This window comes from Syngnathus floridae, chromosome 16, assembly GCF_059516105.1.
Source record: "Syngnathus floridae isolate MCC-2025c chromosome 16, RoL_Sflo_1.0, whole genome shotgun sequence".
NCBI lineage: Eukaryota > Metazoa > Chordata > Actinopteri > Syngnathiformes > Syngnathidae > Syngnathus > Syngnathus floridae.
Genome location: NC_142428.1, coordinates 7375953 through 7391916, shown reverse-complemented (window position 1 = coordinate 7391916; position 15964 = coordinate 7375953). Strand labels below are relative to the sequence as shown.

General features: G+C 39.7%; 1 protein-coding gene across 1 annotated transcript; it reads right to left on the bottom strand.

Annotated features, from left to right (window-relative positions):
- Positions 1-968: 968 nt before the first annotated feature.
- gchfr (GTP cyclohydrolase I feedback regulator) lies at positions 969-2979 on the bottom strand. The gene is made up of 3 exons (XM_088356373.1): positions 2816-2979; positions 2268-2362; positions 969-1456 (listed from the first exon to the last, which is right to left on the bottom strand). Exons 1-3 carry the CDS (start codon positions 2849-2851, stop codon positions 1330-1332), a joined length of 258 nt encoding a protein of 85 aa, XP_088212499.1. The 5' UTR covers positions 2852-2979; the 3' UTR covers positions 969-1329.
- Positions 2980-15964: the final 12985 nt, after the last annotated feature.

Below are 15964 nucleotides of genomic sequence, written 5' to 3'. Positions count from 1 at the left end.
TTGAATTTTCTAATTGTAGGGGAAACCCGGACAACATCTTCATCTCAATGCACTTTATCATATATTATTAGTCAAAGCGGTATCACAGGGACAAATTTGTCAATCCAAACTTTTGTTATTAGATTGCGTGTGTGTCAATGAAGAACTAGTTTTGAGATTTAATGGTGTAAGTCAGCCCATGCGGTGGCTTTTTCTGCAGACATTGCGTTATTTAGGAGCCACATGGTGGTTTCACAGCATCCAACCTCTCCCTGCCACTCCCACCTCTGCCGTGTGGCTTTGTTACACAATGTCCAGCTGCGGAACGTGGTGGTGCGGTGGAAGACATCTGCTCTTCTCCTCCTGCAATAGCCCTTCATCACATGGGTTTATTTATGTGGTGGATTTTTTTTTTTTTGGAACAACAGAAAAAAAGTCCACAAACACAAACAAAAATCTGTTCGAATGACAACAGAGGAAATGCAATTACAAGAAACCGATTCACCGCCAGACCTGCTCTGAGCACACGATGGCTTGCACGCAAAGAGGATCACCCTGTTGTGCTGCCGTTTTTGTCAGTCTTCACCAGAAAAACCTTTGTGTATCTTCCTTCTCTTTGACTTCCTCGTACTGCCTCAGCTGAAGATATCTTCCGTGTCTGTAGTGTGTCTGCACTAGGGGTGTAACAAAAACTGATTTGAACAAAAAAATCAGATGTGATTTAAGAGATGCGAGTGCACCAAATAGAATTGTTCCACTTTAAACTTTGTCAAAATAAGTATCAAATCATTTCTTAGTGGCTCAATGTAGTGCGAGGCATTAGGGACAAAATTTCATATCTCAGGATTAAATAGAAAAAAATAATTTCTTCACACACGTATGTGTATGTATATTATTCTAAATATAATAGTAATATTAAATAAATCAAATCTACTTATCATTAGAACGTACTGTACATGATTACTCATGCAATAAGGACACAATAAAGCGACATTTAAGTATTTAATCACAAGCATTTGAAAGTTCTGCAAATCATTTGGCAACATTACTGTCAATACAAACTAACCACGCACAATATTTCACTCCCTAAATGTACATTTGGTCATCATTAGTAAATTAAATAAACAGAATGGAAGAAATCATATGGGTAGGATCATATTTCACTTTTCTAAATTTGTTTGCCTGTCATTGTCTGGCAACTTGTAGATTGGCTTCAGCTCACCCACAACCCTAAATGAGGACAAGCACTATAGAAGACGAACGAATAGATTTCTTGGCAGCTTTGAAAATTCCACAGCGAAAAAAAAAAACATTTTCAAGATGTTTCCAGGTCCACCTGCCGAAATGTCATTATGGCTCCTTGTGAAGGCACCACACAAGCGTTTGCCCTACTCCCGTCATTGTCAGCATGCGGAAGCCTATCTTCTCCAGCTTGTCCAACACCAGGCGAGGTGGCTCGTCCACATGGTACTCTGAACTAAATAAGATAAACAGAGTTAATCTCCGGTGCTGTCTGCAGATGTGGGTTCTCACTCAACTTTGTTTGGAGGCTCGAATCTTGTTAATTGTTCTGCAGTTTGTTCACTTCCTTCCACACCTTCATTCATTTCCCAGCAGCGTTTGGATCTTGTTGCCAATGACAACACCTCCCTAGCCTAGCCTGTTTCCCATCACACTCACTGGCCTTACTCAAAATGTGCAAAGAAGCACTTTTCCCCTTCTTATTACATAAGTGGTCCCGTATTTTCGCATATACCGTATTTTCCGCACTATAAGGTGCACCTAAAAACCTCCAATTTTCTCAAAAGCCGACAGTGCGCCTTATAATCAGGTGCACCTTATATATGGAGCAATATTGAGCCACTACAGCAGGCGTGTCCAAACTCCGGCCCGTGGGCCAAATGTTTATATCTTATATATGGACAAAGTTTTAAAATGGGCCATTCATTGAAGGTGCGCCTTATAATCCGGTGTGCCTTATAGATGGACAAAGTTTTGAAATGGGCCATTCCTTGACGGTGCGCCTTATAATCCGGTGCGCCTTATAGTGCGGAAAATACGGTACCTGTTTTTTGATTTATTGCCACTTTAAATTTCAAACCATTTTGCACATGTAATAGTATGAAAAAAAACGGGACACTTGCAAGCAGTATCAGGAACAAGTCATTAGACTTTATTGACTGCACGCTGAATGATGCGTCCCGCAAATATATTTTTTTACAAACTATTCCCTGTTGCGGGAACTTCTTTAAATCATGAAATGGCGAGGCACGCATTACAGTACTTACAAATTATTTCCCAGCATGGTTGTTTTCCTTGCTCCCAAGTAATTCATGACAGCTGGATCAGAATACTCATCTCCCACATTGGTCGGGCCGTTCTCCTGAAAGACAGCAATGAAGCACTTGATTTCTCTGCGTTGTGTTGCAACGTAGTCGTACAACTCAAGTTTTCACTGGCAGGTGTGGATACTAATCCTCAAATAAGCAAAGCGGCTATAAATAGGTGATCCGATTCTTAAAGCTATGCAGTGTGAGTTATGCAGGCAACAAAGGGATCTAGGGAAATTTTAAATGAGTCTTTTACATTTGTGTATTTATGTTTTATTTTGTATATAAAAAGTGTAATATAATGAAGCTCTAATGGTGATGTCTATATCCTGATTTTAATGTGCCATAAAAAACTGCATCTTCTGCACATTGCCCCCCCACATTGATTTGTAGCATGCCCGATGTTGCAAGGCCAATTTAAAAACACAACTGACGTGCAGCTCCACCCACATGACACAAGTACAACATGAGACATGACAAAAACAGCACACACTGTCTTTACCCACCAGTCTGATCTGCGTGCTGATCAGTATGTAAGGCATGTCTCTCCCGTAGTTTCGCAGCCCTATTCCCACGAGTAGACAGCCAGGAGGTTCCTCAGACGCGACAGTTCCCCCTCTTGCAAGTTGCGCTTCTGCTGACAGCTATTTGCAGAATGCGGAAACACCCACCACGGTGGACCAATCACAGCGTACCTCTGCGTGACCGTGTTATGTCACTTGGGATTCATACATTTGAAGCAAACCTTCATAGTGCTTTTTCTAGCTCTATTTACAACCACTTTATTCAATAAAAGGGCATTATCTTATGACAACCTCTGTAAGAGGATTAATGTGGATTCATGCATTTCCAAACAAAACATTAAACACAAATCAGAATGTGGTAAATAGTGGTTGTGATTAATGGATCATACTGAGAAGTATCTTTTATTTTACACCATATTAAAAACACCTCGTAGCATGTAACTTTACAGAAATACAGTTAATCACAAGTACTACAAAACACAGTTAAACCACCGTATTATATTCAACATCTTGCCATATTTAAAAATCATGTAACTAAATAATAAACCGGATTTCATTAGACTGCACATTCCCCTTTCACATTATTTAAATGAATGTTTGAGCATATTGATGTCAGCATATATTTACTGTTTCTGTGGATGTAATTTCCTCCTCAGAGACGGATCAATTTCATCCAGGCTGCTAGATCATCTCTGACGGGAGGAAATGAAAGACCACAGGCAAACAAGCGAGGTAGGTACTGATAAGATCAACAATAAATGTGATGTTCTCAAAGACCATGTGAGCTGGACATTGTCCTTGTGTTGTACTGAGGGATAAAAGTTATTTCAGGCACAATTTGTGTTTCGTTGTTTGAACTATTGGTGGACATCCAAACAAACCAGATCTCATTCATCACTAGTTTGCTTTTTGGTTAGTATGATCCAGTTCCTCCTGTGTGGTTTATTGTTGAAAGCGTCAGACACAACAATGGTTTGAACCAACCCGAATATATCAGCAGCTTTCAATCTGGAGGCCGTACACAGGTGCTCCTTGAGAACAGCTGAGAATATTGCCACCTACTGGCTTCTGAGATCATTGTCATCCAAAATATGTACAGTACAGTGCAGTACAGTACAATATTTTCCATTCTACTACTTTCGGTATTAATAGATAACATTTCACTTACAGTAAAAAAAAAAAAGTTTGAAACAAAGAGAGAGAAAAAAACAACAAAAAGCCAATAATTAAACCCCCCATAAAAATTGCTTTTATCCCCCGAGATCTTATCTAGCTGGTTATTGGGAACCTTAGTCACCTCCTTTTGAGACCTCTGATGACAAAGGAGCGCATCCCTGCAGGATCCACAGGAAGCTGTTTGAGAAAAGGCCCTTAAATCTTCCCAGCAAGTGTGCAATGTGATTTTAAAAAATGCCCAACTGCATTTCTAAATCGTCTGTAACCTAACAAAGCTCAAGACAATTTTGTTTTCAAGAAAGTCAGAAAATAAAAAAACACTATTGTGACAAGTATTAAGATAACAGAAAGTTATATTAGAAGGAAATAGTTTAACCTTGCTTTGTGCACTCGGGCTCAATCGTGCTGGAAGACTGTCAAATTGTTATTATAATATGGAATTATTTGAAATGAACGAGCTCGGGTCAATTCGTATTCTATTACAGGTTGATATTACGTTTTCATCAAGTAGGTGTGTGATGATATTGAAAGCTCCCGGTTTGGTTTTATTGTTTATTGTTGACAACCTCTTGCCGCGCCGTGCTGCCTAGCAACACTTCATCCCATGGTCTCCGCCCCTCAGCAGATCCACGATGAATGGGTTTGATGACAGTGCAGCTTGAAAAAGGCTTTATTTGTGAACCTAATGAGGACAAGCAATATAGAAAATGGGCAGATGGATGAATATGGTAAAGATGCACAGAAGTGGCAAAAGTACTCACACTCTTCACTTTCCTCCATGTCATTCATCCCTGTTTTTTTCTTTATGTCATTAAGACGCAAATTTTCAATCAATCAGTTTAATAATCTTTGCTGATTAAGAATTGAGCCTATTTTGACAACGCAGTGTCAGTACGCAGATATCACTTTACAAATGCAGGCAATAAAATTAAATAGTCCGCAGAAAAATAAATCCTCAAATATAGGGTAGACGCCCCCTGTTCATCATTAAGATTATTTTTGTTTTGTGGTTAGAATTGTGGAAAACCAAAACAAAAAAATGCTCATCCAAATTGGCTTTGTTAAATGAGGTCTTCCTGATACTTCCTACTTAATTAAGAGTTGTGTCTTGTCGAGTATGATTATTTTCCATGAATATAGTCCATCGTAAACACATGACACTTAGTAGGCATAATCATTCTTAATAAAACAAACTCAACGTCTGGCAATGCCAAATTGATCCCGCTCAGACATCCCCGTAGACACGCACACAGCACTGACCCCCGTTGTGATAAATGTGGTAGACAGATTTTGTTGAACGAGTGGGTGAAAAGCCAACCTGCTAAAGCCATCGCTTTAATCAGTAGGCCAACTGGGATGGCTCGCTCAGTGTGCATTTAAGTGAGATTAACCGTAGGTGTATTCCGGAGTGATATTACCAAAATTCAGCAGACACATTTAAACTGTGGGAGATGCAAGACACCCGTCGGCCTTCTGATAAATGGGGTGTTAGGGTTATGCACCGTATAGGTTTACATCTCCTTAATTGTGATTAATCGCTATATTAGGTGGACATGTGTTTCTTCTTGAGACTCCTTTATTTGGGCCTTTCCCCGCAAAGAGCTTTGCAGGAGCTCCGCTGCGAAGAGATAGATCACCAAGCTCCTTTCTTTTGCTGTTTTACAGATTACACTCCACAATTTACGTAAAGTGTCTGTGAGTTGATGATATCCAGCAGCCTTTAGTTCTCCTTTCCGCCACTTGGCTCCGTTTATTTTTTTCTATCCTTCGTGCTATGTTTTCTGCCACTTTTTATAATAGATGGTTACACAATGCAGCACATGATAGCTGCATGTACATAATGCTGTCAACAGGTAAACATTTGTCTGGATAATATCAACATTTGGTGCCAGTCGTTTGTTCTGGGATGTTTTATCCGAGTGATTACAAGCGATGATGTCAGGAAATTGGAACAATATTCTATTGCACGCTTTTGTACCATAGTCTCAATTCAGACCTCACAAATAGAATCAACTGGACTCTTACCAACAAGAAGTAAAATGTGCAATTACAATATTAGTTGTAGGTACAGTATGTTCTGCAGTCTTATGTTGAATTTTTTTTTTTACATCATATCTGAATTGTGCATTTCCTACACAGCAAACATTTTTAGGACTAATTATCATTATTTATAATAAAATTGTTTTATAGGGAAAGGGAAAACCTTTAAATTGATAGCAAAATCTCATTGATAGGAGCACATTTTTTTCATTATAAATATTGTTTTATGCATAACGAATGTAACGTAATGTGCAATTTCATATTTTCAATAAAAGCAATGACATCAAAATAACCCATCAAAACCAATGCAAGTAAATACATGCAAAAATTACAAGTGGTACATAAAGCGAATTGAAGCATGCGTGGCTATACTATATTTAATTTTACAAATTTTTCTTTGTTAAAAATGATCAAATCACCACTTTGAACCAACCTGGTTCTGTTTTCACAGTAATACCCCTAGAAAATGTCTTGCAGGACTGAAAGCATAGATGCATGCGGCTTAGCCTGAGTCACATCATGATTCCCATCAGGCCCATGGTCATCGCCATGATTTTATTATAATGCGGCAGCATGTGTTTTTTGTTTACGAACAAGTTGGGAATACGTAATCTGCTCAGTATATCGCTGCAGCTTCACTTCAAGAGAAACGGCTCCTCTTAGAGAAACAAGCCTGACAATGAGCTTGGCAACAGGGACGGGACAGCTTGACTTTGTTTAATGCGTAGCAGGCGGCTTTCCCTCTTTGCACCGGGTGGTTTACGCTAAAACATTTCGAAACACTTGTACGCCAGCGTGCGTTGCCATTATTCCAGGAGCACTTGATGTCATGTATTTCTCTTTTCAGTCACGATGGCTACTTGTTATCTACCGCTGAACTCTCCACCTGACTTGACGTTGTTTAGATTTATTTGGACTGTTAAATTTTGTGCGTCAGCAGACATTACATTGTCCCAACTGAAGGCCTGAGATGGTTTTCCATGAATAAATCAGTGCATACTTCAAACGATGAGCCAGACGGTCTGCTAAATGTACTGTTTTATCCAGATTATCCAAAAGCAGAGTAGTATTTAATATTGCAGTCAACAGTTGTGAAATAGGAACATTTCTATTACCCTGGCCTTGAAAACATAACTGGAAAGAAAATAATCAGACAACAAATGTCCATTATTTGTCAATTATTTGTTATGGTCGTCATTCATTCAAAGTCTTATGAGCTTTCCATCTTACGTTGGGTGTCCCACATCCTTCACTTCAGTGACTGTAAATCACGGTGACACATTTAAGCAAACTTATATACTACATACAAAAACATTTACACATTAACGCTCTTAGAATATACCGTAATTTCCGGACTATAAGGCTCACCTAAAACCTTGTCCTTATATAAGGCGCACCGGACTATAAGGCGCACCATTAATGCATCATGTCAGATTTTTAATCCAAATCAAATCATTCTCCATTTTATCTTTTTTATTTCAACTTCAGACGCAACAAATTACTTTATAATCACAAACTAATGAGGCATAGTCTTTTTGATTCATGATTCATAGTCTTCAGCGGGCCACTTATGATTGATTTCATGACACAATGCTTCGGGCCAGTTTAAATTTAGGAATTTGGTCCATATATAAGGCGCACCGGACTATGAGGCGCACTGTCGGCTTTTGAGAAAATTTTAGGTTTTTAGGTGCACCTTATAGTCCGGAAAATACGATACTAAACACACTCACAACTCATACTGCCCTAAGCCTAGCTAGCCTCCCACACATTATTTCCCAACATAAATTGAAAACAAAACAAGCAAGGTCGCAGCAACTCTTTCATCCGCTTTCATTTCTTAGTAGTTTGAATGTCTAAAGCTTTATACGCACACGCACAAACATGCTGTTTTCATTTTACCAAGTGATAAACTTGAGAAGAGAGACACACGCGATCTTTAATATGATGTGGTTGCTCTTTCTCCAGATTAACGGTTCTGACACTTATCTAATTCATAATTTGCTGCCTTTATTGCAGGCTGTCGCCGAGGTACAAGGTCACTGAGCAGACATGAACACCCACATTGACGCACACATACGTGAAATATGCTGAAGACGTAGTGGTATTGCTTGCAGGCACTTTTGGGGTCTGTTTCTACTCAATGACTGTGTGAATGGTTGCGTTGTCTATGTCTAAGTGTAAATTGCCCTTTCGCTAAAAGTCAACTTTGATTGTCTCCAGTTCTCTGAGATACTTAACATTGCTAAGCGGTGGAGAAGAATGATGGATGGATGAATGGATGGAGAGTGGGCTATTTGTTTGCATTTTTATCTCACCCTCTCCCTCTCACTGACTTTATTAAACAAAGTGTGGGCCTGAGAAAGGAAGTTTAACACAATATATAATCCAGAACCCTCATCTTATCTTTGCTCTCCTCTTTGTTTTCATACCCTCGTCCTCCCACATAAGTCTTCCAGCAAAAGAGTGTCATTAATTTTCCTGTTCCTGTAAAAAAGCACACATTCCCGATAGCAATAATTCAGATCCTCCTTATCTCCTGTCAGCACTCACGATGGTGAAACATTTGCAGATAAAACTTTCCCCCTACTTTAGCAATGGACAATAATGTTGCTGTCTCGTGAAGATCATGACATGAGAACATCTTGATTTTTTTTTTTTTCCAAAACGTTAAACAGCTTATGTCCCATAACCATTTATTTTGAGATGAGCAGTCAAAACTCATCTCAAAGCTAATCCTACTTTTCTAAGAGTTACTTCGCGCTAATAATAAAACAATATTTTCATGGCAGGTTAATAGAAGCTAATTTTTCCTCACTAATTCATCATCAACACACACATTCAACAATATAAAAAAAAACATCAAAATGAATAAATCCTAGAAAGAGATTCAGGAAAAAAAAATCACAATAATAGAGAAAAAGCAATGTGCAGTGGAGTACATACACTCGTCCCATCAGTGTCCTCTAATGAGTTAATCAGACCAGAATATTGAGCAATGTTCTGGCAAAGCATCCCCGCTATTGCAGTACCAAAACTGGACAAACATCAGACGAACTTATTTGCAAGATGACCTTAGACAAAATACCCCATGATATTATTCTTTTCAGTGCTGAGAGATCCTGTGGTGTTCCAGGAAAGCAAAGCTTGTCTGGGAGCACTTGTACTCAAAAGCGCAGATGGTCCACCTTCATCCCTTGTCCATCCGTCCATCTGCAGGCCAAATTTCCTCTCTTCCAGCTTGCCCTCTCTTTGCATCCACTCCTCCCGTTTTCAAATATTCCTTCTCATCACGGCCTTGGCGACTGCTTCCCATCATCCTTCTTGGAGCCTGGGGTGAGGGTGGCTGCTTCTTATTCCAGGTCGGAGCCTTCCCAACTGGGCCACTAGCCTAATGAATCATTTCCTCTGCGATATAGTGAGAAAATAACTTGAAGAAAGTGATTCGTCATGAAGCCCTCGTGCCCTCTCGTCTTTACTTTGCGGTAGAGCCACTTTGTATACACATGTACATGCGCACCCAAACAAATCAAGGAGGACTAAGAATGTGCACATATTTGTGGTGTGTTTTTTTTTCTTTCATAGGCAGCTACCGAGTCCCCCAAAAGCCACAAACTTGTTTTTTGTTTTTTAAATCCCATTTTAACATATGCATATCAGATGTGTCTGCCATCTATCAGTGTCATCTCTGCGCCTTGTGCAAAAACAAATGGGCCCTTGCAAGGCAAGGCAGATTTATTTTATTTGCATAACACAATTCACAAATGGAGTATAGTCAAGTCGACAGGAAGCCGACGCAGAGACTCGAGCATAAGACGGATTCGAGTTACGTTTCCGAGGTGCAAGGGTGATGATGTTATTGATTTAACGTAGCTGTTCAAGCCATGCCGTGCGTATCGTTGTGAAAACACGCTGCCACTCATCATCATATACGTATAATATGGAGACGTTTATGCAATCAGTCACACAGCCTCGTTTGAACCTTTCCGAACGGACTCGTACAAACATCCATGCTCAGCCTGCTCTCTGTCACGTACCATCCCTCTGGCTTTGCGGACCTCCCTGCTGCACAAGATGTGTGACTTGGCAGTACTTTGCGTACGTGTGTGTGTGTAAGAAAAAAGGGAAAGTGTGTAGGAGAGATTCTGAATGCTTTCTGCACTATATTAAATGTGTGCAACATGGATCTGGGGAAGAATTAAGGAAGATTGTGTTTTCTTTGAAATTTACTTCACTAATATATTATTGGGAGAAAAGACACAATTAAATAACAGTCAGAAAATTTGATGGCAATTTTATTCACATATTTTTGTGAAAATGGGTAATAAGAGTATTTGATGAAAATGAATAAGAAAAAAATATCAAAATGTCACATTGAGAACGATAATTGAAATACTTACACTATTATTTTTTCAGCAGGGCAGCATATAACTGTAACCAATTAACTAAGTAATCATTCCACCAATGTTTGTGTTTCTGTTAAGCACCATTAAACAGGTGGCTCCACATTGCCGTTCAAGCAGACACTGGAACCGCAGCGCCCGACCTGGCGTCTTAGTTTTGTCTTTATCTATATGCAAATGACCCTCCTCCCCCATCCATCGACTGTTTTTGAACTCTTACTTTGCCCCCCTTTGGCTGTTTGACTTGGCCCCTGGCCCGGGTTAGCGCACACATTTTTGTCCCCCAGTTACGCTCATTTGGGGGGATTACTTTTTCTTTCATGCATGCTCTGCCTTCCTGTGTAGTTCCTCTATTTAAATCCCACCCCCACACCCCTTCGGGCTCCTTGTGCCACCCATCTCCATAGAATGCCAGGTGAGGGAATGAGTCCGATTACAAACATGGAAAATTTCATTTTCTCTTAGCACTCATCTGTGGAATGTTACATGCTGCAACCACTTCACCATCAGTACGGCATTAATAAAATAATTCATTGAGCCCAGTTAGGAATTTGACAAATCAAGTAGAAAATTCAGCAAAGGCAATGTGGGCCTTGAAAACTTTAAAAACATTCAGTATTTCACTGTTGCGATTGACAACCCAATAAAACAGACTCAATAATTGCATTAATTGTCATACCTGTATTGTATTGTGATTTAATTTATCAAGTGTGTAAAAACCCAGTCACGTGTACTGTAAACATAGCATTAATTTGGAGTTTGGAATAAATTATTTAAAAAAATATTTACTGAAATTAACTACAAACTGAAATATGATATTTCCGAAACCACAGCATATTACATTTTTGCACAATTTCCCACAATTGTATTTTTATTTAACAAATTTTAATGCTCTCCAGTTCCATCCCCAGTATTATGAAATGTTTTATTAAAGGTGTTACATCACCATTTTTTTTTTATTCAAGGGAGGGATTATCGTAATTATTTGTTTTTGACCAAATAAAACCTCTTTCATCCTTATCTCAACAGTAATATATTAGGAAATTAAAAAAATCCTTTCTAGTTCCAGGAAACTCTCATGAAATTGGCATCCAACGAGTAGTAAAATGGCAAATGGATTTAAATTGACTCTGTTTCTGCAATTCTGTCATCACCGTGCATTTACTTTTTTTCAAAACTCAGCTATGAGAAGGTCAAAAGATTTTATATGCATTTAGTCCCTCTTTCCATAAACATTTCCATTCCCATCCACCACTGTCAAAAATTCAGCCTTAGTGCAGAAGCATTACGGCTTTATCCAATAGTGCCACCAATACAGCGAGTCATTTGAATGTGTCTATAAGGCAGACATGTTTTCCTGGCTTCGATGTTTCAACATTTTATTCAATAATTACTTGCAAATGTGTGACTTTGTTGGAATGTCAGACAGACTTGATGAAAGCTCACTTCCCTTTTCACATACACAATCACACACATTGGTTAGCAACATAAATCAGTGCTTGGGAGACTTAAGTGAAAGTCATAATGATGTGTTATGACATATAAAGCACTATCATTCGATTGTGTTTGACTGCTCACAGGCAAGATGATTGCTTCTAATTTACTGTATATTATCATCTTATTTTGGTTTTGGAGTTGTTCTTGGCAACGTGACAGGAACCGAGGCTGTTGATGAGGACAGTGAGTGTGTTGGAGACATGCGATGGAAGCCGGGGTGACTACTGAGTCGTTTTTCTGTCCAGCTGATTTTGTGCAGAGTAAAAAGCTAAATTATAAAACGTAGTAAGATAAGAAAATTAAGATTTTAATGTTTTACACAAAAAATAATTTTGTGATTTTTTTTTTATTAATAAATGTGAATCTGGAAAAACAGTGGAAGAAAGACCATATGGTTTTTACCAGTTCTTATCCAATAAGAAACATTTTCTAACCTTGAAAAAAAATCTTAATGTTGTTCAGCTCTTCGATATCTGATTTTCTTTCTTTGAAATCAAAACAAATCTCGTAATATTATAGAAGTGGATATGTCTGGACTCTAGCCTTGAATATATTTCTCCTTTGAAATCAACCAAGTTCTTCATTTTCTTAATCAGACCTCACATTCTACACCAGCATCACCACTTAGTTTTGATGATTAGTCATAAATCAATGACGGACTCCATGCAAGAACCTTTTCGTGCAGTCGTTTATGAATTGAAAAGAACGTGTGACGGCCGCATGGGGACATGCCAAATGAGTGCTATGGGATATGAGCACTAGGATTTCATTGTTTCCAGAGTTTAACCTCCCCCCTGCAGGTTATGTAGAAAGTGCTGTTGTTTCAGCTGCTCTGTTCGGCAGGACACAAGCAGACTCATAAATTTTAATACGTCCAGAGTGAGAATGCAGCAAGGATGTATCCATCAGGGGAGTAATCATTTCTCTTTTTAATACACTGATAATAGAAAAGCTAGAACTGCATCATATCGACAAGTGACAGAATTTCCGCTTTGCAAGGCAGGTGTGCTAGACGCCAATTCCGAATGTAGCTAGCACCCGCAACCCTAACGAGAAGCGCTGTAGGGTCAGATTGCAGAACATTTCTCTTTCTTTTTCCCAACTGAGCCATAACAAAACGTCAATGCTGTTTTTTCCCTTCCTCTCCAATCCTTGGAATGATCACATGTCCCAGGAATAACAAATATCGTCCAAATTTAGGAACACTTGTCATGATTTTGAAAAGTGGCTGCCTGGGGGATTAAGGATTTGGAAGAGAGTCATGATTGGATTCAGGTTAGTTAGGATAAAGATGACTGCGGAGCGGTTACCATTAGAGGAGGGCCGATGGTTCCTACCATCGTGATTTTGTGTCTGAAATGTTTCGGACATTTGTGTATTCTTGGACTTAGTTGGTCAAACTAACAACCATGCAGCCAACAAGCCTTCGTGGTATATTTCTGAGAACACAAAAGCTGCTGGGCCCCTTTCTATATAAATTCTCCTGGGCTAAGTCCAAAAGCTAAAAGGGGAAATGGGGGCAAAGCAGATTGAACTATTGTTGGCTGCAGCTCCTGGCAGCTTTTTTGACCATTGTGATGCTGAAAGGCGGGATGGAGAGAAAGTGAGAGCGAGTGAAAGAAAATGCAGAATGTCTTATTTTTGCTGGCAGAGGAGTGGACGGCTACCTTGGAAGCAGTTCTCAGCAGAGGCTCATACGTCTCCGTTCCTGGCAGACAACACGGCAGGGGGTGGGAGTGAGCGTGGGAGGAGTAAAAAGAAGAGAGCAGGGAGGCTTGCGGTGGTATGCCGCGACGCCTGTGCTACTAGAGAGTCAGCCAAAGTCCAGCGCTGGCTTAATGGTTTCTCCCAACAATGTGATGCTGGTTCGGAGAATTGGAGCAGACACCCTGACTCCTGTCTCTCGGGTGTGCTCTGGGTGGCGCTATTTTTTTTTTCGGGTGATAGTGGAGTTTGTGGATACCTCTTGTTTCACCACGGGCACTGGCTGACTATCCCAACGAAGCAATTATCTGTCTCCCCTAGAGTGACCTTCTGTAATCATTAGCCCTCTGCACCAAAAAATAAAAATAAAAATACTACAGCCGATGACTCACATCTACTACACACCAGGCAACTTCCACACAACTCACTGCAGCAGAAAAACTGTGACGTGTTCTTATTGGGAAATGTTTTTAAACCACACATACAATTTGGCGCACTTCGGGGTGCGTGCTGAGCAACATGCACCTGAATGTCTCTGCGGCGTTGTTGTCTGGCAAAGGCTCGACTGCATTACATAATGCGATGAAGTCACCCGTCACAGGTTGGATGCTGTACTATGTATTTATTGTTGTCATCTGTCGTGCTGTTCTTCACTTAACAGCAATCCAAAATCTAAGTGGTTGGTGCTGATGATCTGGTCGTAATAAGCTTTTTGGGTGGATATGACATATATTGGCAATTCATGGCTTTGACATGTCATATTTTTCCTTTGGCTTACTTTGGTGGACATGATAAAGCCACATAAATAGTCCAAGCATGATCAACTCTGATGTCCCCTCAGTTTTTCCTTTGGAGGATTACAGCTGGGCTTCTCTCACTGGAGGAGAACAAAACCTGAGCCAAGGCTTCTCATGCTGTCGGGCGGCCTAAACGTTGTGTCCAAACCCTTGCAAACATCATCCCTATAAGCTCACTTCATCCTCGCTGTGTTTTTCTTTATGATCCACACCTCTGCTCCAGCTCAAGTAGCCTTCTGAGACGCACTTCTTGAAAGGTCTCCCCTCTTACCTGCACAATGATCCTCCAAAACATCCAATGAAAAGTTGTTAAAGAACAAACAACGACATATTTGAGTTGATGCAATTCGTGTGTTTTTGTTGGAGGCATGTTTATTATTAATATGGTCACATGACACTGAAAAAATATTGTCTCTATCGTCATGCCAGAGGGGGCCGAAATAGTCACGCTGTGCTGAAGTAGAATAGATGCCTAAGTGAGAAAAGACTGATAAAAGTAAAACTTTTGATTCAACGGCTCAGTTCGGACTTGGAAATAAACTTTAGCATCAGAGTGAATAAAACTTTGACTTTTAATAACAATAAAAAAAACGTATCTGCGTGTTTGAGAGCTAGTAAGTATTGTCTTGACTTTTCTCCCATCAAAATGTGTTTCGAACATGAACTGGGTAACCAAAATTAGGTAATGATAACAACTGAAAAAATACATCTTGCTTCAATGTGTTTTTTTTTTTTTGGGCTGGCACATGACAAATTCATTCAGCACAAATTCTTCTTGTAACATCAAACAATTCCCTAAATTAAGACTAATGATGCTTTCTTGAGTTTTTTGCCACAGTTGTTAGTGCTCTTGGGTTCACGGGCTTCCATGTCGCTGCTGTCCCTGTTTATTTTTCCGCCTGGTAAGACTGCAAGATCTCCAACGATCAAGATCTCAACCACTGTTGATTTTACCTTTCATCCGTGGAGACTGAAAAAAACAACAAACCTGCTTTGCTAAAGTAAAGTTTTGAAATATTTTCAAATGTAAGGAGTAAAAGTAAAAATGTTTTTGGTGTCCACTGCATTCTGCTGTGCGCTAACCGTGATTAATATTTTGTTGAGTTCAAATTTAGTTTTAGCTCTCATTTGCTTAACTTGCTGCTTTCCCTGCATGCATAGAAAGGTACATTATGTCTCAATATGGCCGCTTGTTCAGTGGACAGCGCATATTTCAGGTGCATCTCTAGGGAAAAAGAAATGTCGAGCTGAAGTGAGGCGTGGGCTGCGCCAAAATAGGAGACATCGTCTGCTGCAAAACACAAGGCTATTAAATGCAAGAGGAGCTGTTTGTTTGTAGTTCTTGTTGTTACTGCAACCAAGACAACCAGGCCATAATATTTCCCTAACCCAAAGCGTTTTGGGGCATAAGCCTAAACAGGAAAAGCTACTGTTGACTTTGCCAGGGAATTTGTGGAAATAATATACAATTGACCAATTACGTTGTGTTGCTATGTATGAGTAGCACGCTGTGA

Bases quoted from the DNA above. Each gene is read 5' to 3' on its own strand.
- gchfr (XM_088356373.1), bottom strand. From the start codon at position 2,851: ATGCCTTACATACTGATCAGCACGCAGATCAGACTG. The intron at 2,363-2,815 runs GTGGGTAAAGAC...GCTGTCTTTCAG, and splicing joins TCAGCACGCAGATCAGACTG to GAGAACGGCCCGACCAATGT. The intron at 1,457-2,267 runs GTAAGTACTGTA...TATCTTATTTAG, and splicing joins ACCATGCTGGGAAATAATTT to TTCAGAGTACCATGTGGACG.